General features: G+C 36.7%; 2 protein-coding genes across 3 annotated transcripts; both read left to right on the top strand.

Moving 5' to 3' along the window:
- The first annotated feature begins 4,482 nt into the window (after window positions 1-4,482).
- LOC113286086 lies at window positions 4,483-7,743 on the top strand. Of its 2 annotated transcripts, XM_026534800.1 has the most exons (4): window positions 4,483-4,764; window positions 5,158-5,195; window positions 5,331-5,399; window positions 6,668-7,743. In XM_026534800.1, the coding sequence occupies exon 4, from the start codon at window positions 6,668-6,670 to the stop codon at window positions 7,364-7,366; it is 699 nt and encodes a 232-aa protein (XP_026390585.1). In that variant the 5' UTR covers window positions 4,483-4,764; window positions 5,158-5,195; window positions 5,331-5,399; the 3' UTR covers window positions 7,367-7,743. The 2 variants fall into 2 exon arrangements, with proteins under 2 accessions (XP_026390585.1, XP_026390584.1); XM_026534799.1 differs by lacking the exon at window positions 5,158-5,195.
- A 431-nt stretch (window positions 7,744-8,174) lies between these two features.
- On the top strand, window positions 8,175-9,140 carry LOC113291362 (F-box protein At5g07610-like). The gene has a single exon (XM_026540904.1). The coding sequence runs from the start codon at window positions 8,175-8,177 to the stop codon at window positions 9,138-9,140; it is 966 nt and encodes a 321-aa protein (XP_026396689.1).
- Window positions 9,141-9,364: the final 224 nt, after the last annotated feature.

Below are 9,364 nucleotides of genomic sequence, written 5' to 3'. Positions count from 1 at the left end.
GCCAAGTGAAAAGGAAATTTTGTGCATTGGGAAAAACTATCCTCACGACGTTCATTATTGCTTGCTCATTGTCGGTCACTATAACCCCAGGAGTCTCGTCTTCGTGGTAGAGAAGCTTCAAAGTTTCCAATGCCCAAATATAGATATCATACTTTTCACGATCCATAAGACACCATGCCACCGTGAACGATTGCTTATCCGAGGTTTGAAAAAAACAATGTTCAACAAAGGCATGTTGTACCTATTCGTCTTATAAGTACAATCCATGAACAAAACTTGGTAAAAGCACCGGCCCAATTGAATCATATCGAGATGAGCAAGAAAAATACGATCCACCTTCCCCTCCGATGACTCATGGTGTCTCACTGTGTAGTTGTATTTTTGTGCCAACCATTGTGATTCTTCCATCACCTTTCTTCCATCCCATTCAATTCTTTTAATAGTTTCCTTGGCCGCATAAATTGTAGACAATGAAGAAATGTTATCCGGGTCGTCCCTCTTGAACTTACGAAGGAGCTTGCTTGGTTTAATTCCCCAACTTTTTCTTACTTGTTCGAACTCATGCGGTTTCAACTTGGCAACGCCCAACAAGAGTTTCCGGATCTTTATGATTATGCCAACCAACATCAACTCTACTCATTCTCCACACCTTATCGGTTTCCTTGTTTCTCCAAAAAATAATATTGAATGGGCATCCACACTTCTTTGACTTCGTCTTGTACACCCTAATCGTCTTCTTATCATACACATAACTCTTTCACTTGTGACTTTCGTCCGGCGACCCATAACACTCGCATACCATTTCAAACCGCGTAGATTTTTGTTGGGTGTTTTTCACTAGAACGCACATCTTTTCTTTGGATTTCTCAACAATCCAATTGACCTCGTCCTTTTTATCCTCCCATTCCAAATCATTAGCATAATGTGCGGAAGTATCAGGACCCCTAATATTGTGAGCTTGAGGCTGATCTGTCATCGGTACCAATGCAACAATCTACAAAACATCAAAAGTTAGTTGATATGTATTATCAGAGTCGGTAGGGTCAACATATAAAACTATGCCGACTACAAAATAGCCGGAATGGTAGAAAAAAATTAACAATGCCGACCAAACTATAGTCGGCAGGGTCCAAAAAGATTAAAATGCCGGCATACGCATTTTCAAGTAACGACTCCTGTGTTGCAAAAAACTGGAAGTCGGCATGGTTCAAATTTTCTACCCTTCCGACACGGATAGTGCTCATGAAACATCGGCACGTTGTTCAAATACAAACCACGCTGGCGCTTATGGTCGGCATGATCGACAAGTGTCGACCCTGTCGACTCTGTGCAGCAAAAGTGAAAAAAAAATCCATCATTTGCATGAAAAAATCACAATCTTCACCACGTATGTTGTCTACCTGATTACTTGCAGCTCCATTCTCTTCTTCTTGGTCAATGGATTCGACTTCTGGCTCAAGACATTCATCACTTCCATACCCATCTTGAGTATGAGGAAAATAAAAAAGTGAGGATCATGCGTATAATCCATTTGATCATGGTCTGGTAGATCATCATAAAAGTACTCATCTGTAGGAGGAAAGTTATAAGACTCCCCCACTTCAAAATAAGGATTTGAATCACTCATCTCACTCATATCACAAATTTCACAAAAACCCTAACTCCTCCCCCCCCCCCAAAAAAAAAAAAAAGAAACCCTCTACTACTTCATTCTACTTCTCTCTAAATTATTTCTAAAGCCCAACTTATAAATCAACTAACTAAGCTAACCAATTTAACTAATCTAATCATTTTAATTAAATTAGTGTTAATCATTGTGGGGGTATTTTTGCCATTTTGAAAATATATGGTTAAAGGGTTTTCTGTTTTACTTCAAAATGACCTTATTTTGTCTCATTGGGAATACCCCAATTAATCTGCGTATACCTCAATCAAGCCAGGGAGAATATGTATTAGTTTATCTTATTTTAAATCAGAAGAATTTGAGATATGGAGAAATTCTAGCTATGTGGAACCACCCCCAAACCAAACTCGATCACTACTAGTTGGTTCAAAACTGAACAGACTCCGTTGGCCTGTTTTGTCAGGGGAGACATACAAAAGCCAATGTTATTGGACTTTGTATCCGATTTAGTAAAATTGAACGGACGAATATTTACATAACAAGCTTGTTATAGGGGCGGCATGGTTTATTAGAGGGTGCCATTGTGATAGTAATGTCCCTTTAGTTGGTTAGGGGATGTTCTAAAGGGGATGTAAATTGACTAAATTACCCTTTTCATCTTAAACCAACCAAAATCAAATAATTTTTTTTTAAACCTAATGAATCAGAAAAATCAAATCAGTTTTTTTTTCATCTTCTTCTTCATCTTCTCTTCTCCTCCATCAACCGTAGCCTCCATTAAAACTGAAAATTTCATCTTCTTCGATTAATCGGCGATTTGAAAAATGTTTGGAAAAATCCAGTTAGGGTTTAGTTTATTGTGTTGGATTTAAGTTAGTTTTGTATCAAAAATTAAGGTTTTGTATGAAAATTGAAATTGAAATTTCTGGTTGCATATGAGTTACGGTTGGTAATAAATCAAATACGAACCGTAACTGTAGATGGGGTTGATGTTACGGTTGGTTTTAACTCAAACACCAAAAGTAAGTTCTAAGTTTTGAGAAATATGATCAGTTACGGTTTGTATCTGCATCATATTTATCGACCGTAATTGAGTTACGGTTTGTAACTCAAACAACCATAACAACCGTAAATAATCCTGTATCTTAAGAATTTATCAAATAATTACGGTTCAAAAGTTAAGTTGACACACCAACCGTAGGATAGTTATGGTTGGTCTCGATTCATTAGTTACCAACCGTAATTTAGTTACGGTAATTGTAAAGGATTTCATTACCAACCATAACTGGTTTTACGATTGGATCTTCCCCAAATTTAACCAGTTACGGTTGGTATTCGATAACTTACGAACCGTAACTAAGAGTTACGGTTGGTCACGAGCAAAATTACAACCGTAAGTTACTCTGAAAATTTAAAAGTTTTGATTTTATTACGTATTTTAAATAATTTTGAGCGAGAAAAAGCTAATGGGAACTAATTTAGAAGTATACCTGGTCACCGGAATCACTCATTTTGGTTGTGTGAATCAAAATCTAGGGTTTCACAAATATCACAAAAGTTTTTCTTTTTCTTCTCCTCTAATTTTTTTTAACTCTGATTTTGAGTTAATATAAGTGAAATTAATCATTAACACTAAGCTTGATTATTATCACTAAACTAAGTTATCAAATAACGAGGATTAATTTGTCATTTTCAATATTTTTTGCTATGGGACACCCTGAATGATCATGTAATGGCCCTTTTTGTCCTATTTGAATGCCGCCCCTCTAATAAACCATGTCGCCCCTATAATAAGCTTGTTACATAAAGTCTTGTCTCTTCTTGTTAGGGCTGTGCAAAAAAACCGGCACCGCGGATTTCATCCGTATCCGTCCATAAAATTGCGGATAAAATCCAATCCACAAGAATTATGGCCGGACACGGGTGAAATTCTCAAATCTGCACGTTTACACGGTTTGGTTGCGGTTGTACTTTGCAATCTACGGATTTACCCGTACCGGTCAATATACAAACACAACCACTTTATCCAACCGTCTGGTATAAAATTGAATACCACTGTATCCGCAATGGCGTCTCTGTTGGTTCTTGTTCTTGTCACCTACCGGAGACTACAGGTGTTTCTACACTAATTATACCGTAGGTTGTATGTATCTCATCCTAAGATTTTGTGGATCTAGTAGGTTTAATAAATTTACATCAAAATTTTAACACTGAACCATATTTTCCCTCGTCAGTAGCACATGCTTATGGATGCTTTTCAACCGCCTCCTTCATAGCTTGGATTATTTCCAATAGTTTCAATTACATATTTTACATCTTACTGAATAATTACAGAACTTCAAAAAATTTGGAAAACTGAAATGCCGTCTTCATTAAGTAAATTTGCAAAAGTTTTGCAGACATTTTCTTCTCCAGTAAAACTTCAAACCTCAAATGGTTATGAGTCCGTAGTAAAACAAGTATCAGAACCTCCACTTTGCAATGGTTTTGTTCTTCCTGAACTTCAGGAACATCACGTAACTTATGCCATATATAACCCGTCACATGAAGCATTGCAAAATCCTCCCTCCATCTCAGACTAAATTCGTGGTTAATCCGCATCCGGTCCGTATCATCCGTTGATTCGTGGATGTGAAATCTACAGATGATTGAACCGGACACTTTGGATTTTCTAAGTCCACAATTTTGAGGGTTGCACACCCCTACTTGTTGTCGACAGTGCATTGGCAATTTACTTCTACACTGTCTTGCCGTTTCTCATTTCATTTTTGTCAGGGTATTTTTGTCTTCTTACCTAGGGTCTATAAACAAAATATCCGAAACAAGGCGCAAAAACGTTTTGTTATCTCCATCTTCATTTTCTTTCCCTCTTCTCTCTCTCCCGCTTCTCAATCAGAAAACCTATCACTGTTAGGACTATGAATTTTCTCTTGGAATATGGAATGATTTTACCAACTCATGAAACTAGTTTATGTTGTGATGACTGTGCAGGGAATTTGTAATTTCAAATTAGAAATCCATCTGAATCTCTAATTTTACAACATTTTTTCTTTTCTTTTCTGAAATCAGAAAAGAAGGTTGTCTAATTATTGATTTAAATGGAATCTGAAGAAGAAGAAGATGATATTGGAGAACAAAAGGTATGTTTTTTTTTTTGGATTTCTAATTTAGGGTTTAGAAAATCCCTCTTTTGATTACACGAGATTATCTCACGTCATCCCCCAGCCACTCTGCCATGTCAACCACCAGTCCTAGGTGCCCTCTGCCATGTCATCCACAAATCCCACGTGTAATTGTGCCATGTCACTAAATCCCAACTGTTTGCTCTTATAAACTGGAACAGCGAAAAAAGAAAAATTGGCTCGTTTTTTGTGTTCTTATGATTTTCATCTCAAAATCCTGCTAAGAATTCTTCACTTTTTGTGTTCTTCTATTCTCACAAAACCCTAGTTCCCACACTCTCCTGCTACATTGCCACACATTGCCATTATTTGTGTTTTTGTACTTCTTTTGACCAAGAACTTCATCCGCAGCTGCTTTCCTAAGCAATCATCTTCAATAAGAATTACAGGTAATTCCGTACTTTTGGGAATTTTGTGATAATGTTCAGCAGAAGATTTCTTCACACTTTTTTTTTTTTCATTTTTCTTGAAATTTCTTCTAACAAATCATAGTTATACTACATTGGCATTATTGTTTCTTTCAGTTTTTTTCATCAAGAAACTCCTCCAAGGGCTACAGCTGGTTTGTGAAAGAATCAATCTTTAAATTAGAGGTAATTTTGTGATATCTACTGTTTTTGATAATTTTGTGATATCATAATATATGCTTCTGTTCTTTGATGCTATACTTTTGAGTTTCTTGCTGTAATTTGTATGATAATTTAGTTTTCTTGTTATTATATGCTTGAAATGGGTTTACTTTCATACTTCTGTTGTTAGTTTTCACTTTATTGAAATGGGTTTTCATGTTTAGTATATAATACCCACTGTTCTGTTCTTGATGAGATCTTACCTTTTTTTTTCTTTGATAAGAATGTGATCTTACAGAACATGGGTATTGCTCAGATTTGAGATTCTTTCTGTTATTTGTATATAGCTGAGTTTTTTTGTTGTTATATGATTGTAATGGGTTACATTAGTTCTTGTATAGGTTTACTTTTTATTGGAATGTGCTCTCACTTGATTGAACTTTTGTTGTAAATTGGTCTTAGTGTCTATGTTGAACTGCCATCATGCAGTACTGTATTACCATTGGATTCGAAACATGCGACCATTGGTACCAACCATTTTCTGAAGGGTTAAAAAACATAAACAGGTTGCATCTGCATACTACTAGCATGTGTCCCTTCCCCGAGATGTAGTAGCTGTAGCAACCCCAACCTCATGATTGAAATGGGTTACATTAGTTCTTGTATAATTTTGCTCAGAATTGAGATTCTTTCTGTTATTTGTATATAGTTGAGTTTTCTTGTTCTTATATGATTGAAATGGTTTACATTTGATTCTCGTATCGTTTTACTTTTTGTTGGAATGTGCTCTGTTTAGTTCTAGATTGTAGTTTGGTTATAGTATTACTTCGAGAACAGGTTACCCTGCATATGAGTCTGTGTTTTGTTCGACATCATCTGATTGAAGTTGTGTTGTAAATTGGTCTTAGTGTCTATGTTGAACTGCCATCGTGCAGTACTGCATTATCATTGGATACGAAACACGCGACCATTGGTACCAACCATTTTCTAAAGGGTTGAAGAACATAAACAGGTTGCATCTGCATACTAGTATGTGTCACTTCCCCAAGATGTAGTAGTAGCAGCCCCAACCCCATGAACAGGAAATGTACTGGTGGTATGTTAGATTTTATGCACCTTCTGTGAATTAAGTTTCTCATCTATTGTTTCAATCTTTCGCTCCGTTGAGCAATAATTTAGTTTTATTTTGTATGCTGTAATGGTGTGTGTCTGGTTTCTCTGATGCTTTTGGCTTTGATTTTGCTGTCTGTTAAGGTATATGTATGACTAGAGTAGATGCCTCTGTTTTGCAGATGGCTCCATGTGAAAAATGCCGCCATAATCAGAAACGCTGTCCAGCTGATTGTAGCTACGTCCAGTACTTCCCTGCTGGTAGAAGGGACGATTTTGTAGCTGTTAACGTAGTTTTCGGTTCTATTAAGTTTCTGAGTGTAGTGAACGAAGCTCCAGAACAGAACTTAGCATCTGAGTCACTAATTAGACATGCAAGAGCAAGGATAGCGGATCGAGTAAATGGGTTTAGTGGTACCGCTTACCAACTTAGAAACCGGGTGAATGAGCTTCGAGCTGAGCTAACTGAAAGAGGGATTCCCATCGGAGGAGATATTATTCCACAAATAGAAGCAGAACAACTAGAAGCAGAACAACCAGTAGTTCACAACGGGGGACCCTGTGGGGCTTGCAGGCATCAGAGGAAACAGTGTCCAGCAAACTGTTCTCTGCGAGCAATCTTCACTCCTCAAAGGAATGCCGATCTTAATAATGTTCTTGCCTTGTATGGAGTTCCTAAATTTAAGAGTAACATGGATAGAGTTGACGCTGCAGAAAGACGATTGGCAGCTGAACGAATGATTCAAGAGTCAAGGGCTTGGAATGAATTCCCAGGCAGAGGATTTGAGGTACTCATCAACACTCTAAATCAGGAAGTGCAGAGACTCACAAGGACGCTGGAATTAGCAAAGTTACCTTTTAAGAAGAGGCTTGGGGGTTAGTATGAAACTCTTTTTATGGAGATGGAGACAGATACACACATAAAGGATTGCATCAAATGGAAGTTTTCAACTCAAATATCCCTCTGAAGCTCAAGTTTTATTCTCATCTCTAGTTCCAATGGTACATCAGCTTCATCAACCAATTTTGTTGTTCCTTTACCAGATGGTGTATATTTTTACTGCTTTTTTTATTTCTTTCTGCTGCTTCTACTCATACTCGTCTGTTGATAAAGTTGCTTACGAGTATTTTTTCCTTGTTTTCATTTTCTAAAAATTGTTTGGTAAACTATTTTTTAAAACAAGAAAAATCAACTAAATCGTATCAAATGTAAAGATTTGTCTAAGAGATAGTGATATTATCCATGACTCACTTACAGTCATTCCCCCGATCTCTTACTTTGTTTTGAATAGAAAAAAAAAGAACCAAGAAAAAAAAAAGAGAAAACACAAAAAACAATAATTTGTTGTTTTCACTTTTTTGTTTTCAGAAACAAAAAACAGATAGAAAACATTTTCTGAAAATGTCCCTACCAAATGCGTTTTCTCATGTTTTTTGTTTTCTCTGTTTTTTAAAACAGAAAACTGTTTTTGAAAACTATACCAAACAGGCTCTAAGACTCCTTCATCAACATCTGCATCTTTTGTATGTAGCAACGTAGATCTACTATCAAAGATTTTACTATGTCTACCAATAAAATCTATCATCGCATTGAAGTTAGTATCAAAACAATGGGATTCGGTAATCTCAGATTCTAGTTTTCAAAAAACAATTGAAAAAAAGTGTCAGCTTTCGCATTCTGGATTGTTTATGCCCAAATCATTGTGTTCAAAGTATAGATTAATAGAATTTGAATACAACTTGGTTAGCAAAGATGCTACTAGTTGTGTCCCTTTCAGAACTTTGGCTTTTGGTAAAAATAAAGAAGGTGTAAGAATTGAACAATCTTGCAACGGCCTTCTTCTATGCAGTAGCAAGACGCTGTCGACTTGGTGTCGTGTGTACTACGTTTACAATCCATACACAGAACAGTATAAACTGATACCTCGCAGACGTGGTTTTTGTGTGCTTGCTTCAGTTAGTTTAGCTTTCGATCCATCGAAATCACCTTATTACAAAGTTATAAGTTTACGGCAAAGGCAACTTGGCCGACGAATTGAAATTTACCCTTCCCAGACTTCTTCTTTGAAAAATTGTGGAGAAGAATTTCAAGTACAGGGTCGTGTGTCATCTAGCCCCGGTGTCTACTGGAATGGTTCTCTGAACTGGATGGCCGATCGGGGGATTTTAGCCTATTTTGATATAGACGAAGAAGTAATCAAGCATCTTACAGTAATGCCATATGTAATTGATGGAGAAAGAAAAAGAGTATGTTACTTTGATGCTTGCAGGGGTCACCTGCAATTAATTGTACAAGATAACACAGGTGTAGGTAGCCGTTTCGATGTCCTGGAGGTGGAGAATGCGCACACAGGGTGGAATCTAAAATATCGTATTGATTTGGAATCGAGATTAAAAGTCTCATACCCTGAGCTGGTTGGAGACGGCCTTAAATGTAAAGTAATGCTTTACGATGAAGTAGACACAGAAGGGGAAGGTTCTGCAAAGTTGTTGTTGATACAAAGCCCCATAGGACATGGGGTTATCTCCTACGATATAAACAACATGCAGTTCAAAAGAATCCATAATTTGGAACAACCATGCATTCTCCGGGAGGAGTGTGGGATGGTATATGTCCGTGTTCATCAATACATGGGGTCACTTGCTCGTGTCTGAAGGATTATTTACTTCAAAAAGAATCACGTACTGTTTTTCTTTTGATTTTGCTTTTCCTTTTGTTTTAATCTTGACTTATCTTTGTTAAGTTAATCTTGCTTTTGCTATGTACCACGACTGTTTTGGCCAAAGATAGTTGGTCTTGTGAGAAATGTGAAGTTGGATTATTCACGTTAAAGAATACAAAGATAGTTTATATAATAGTATCATCATACAAGAATACG

This window comes from Papaver somniferum, chromosome 6 (genome assembly GCF_003573695.1).
Source record: "Papaver somniferum cultivar HN1 chromosome 6, ASM357369v1, whole genome shotgun sequence".
In the NCBI taxonomy this organism is placed as follows: Eukaryota; Viridiplantae; Streptophyta; class Magnoliopsida; order Ranunculales; family Papaveraceae; genus Papaver; species Papaver somniferum.
The sequence above is the reverse complement of the archived record's forward strand: the minus strand, read 5'-3'. Positions and strand labels throughout refer to the sequence as shown.

Bases quoted from the DNA above. Each gene is read 5' to 3' on its own strand.
- LOC113286086 (XM_026534799.1), top strand. From the start codon at position 4,723: ATGGAATCTGAAGAAGAAGAAGATGATATTGGAGAACAAAAG. The intron at 4,765-5,330 runs GTATGTTTTTTT...TGTTTCTTTCAG, and splicing joins ATGATATTGGAGAACAAAAG to TTTTTTTCATCAAGAAACTC. The intron at 5,400-6,667 runs GTAATTTTGTGA...TCTGTTTTGCAG, and splicing joins AATCAATCTTTAAATTAGAG to ATGGCTCCATGTGAAAAATG.
- LOC113291362 (XM_026540904.1), top strand. From the start codon at position 8,175: ATGCCCAAATCATTGTGTTCAAAGTATAGATTAATAGAATTTGAATAC.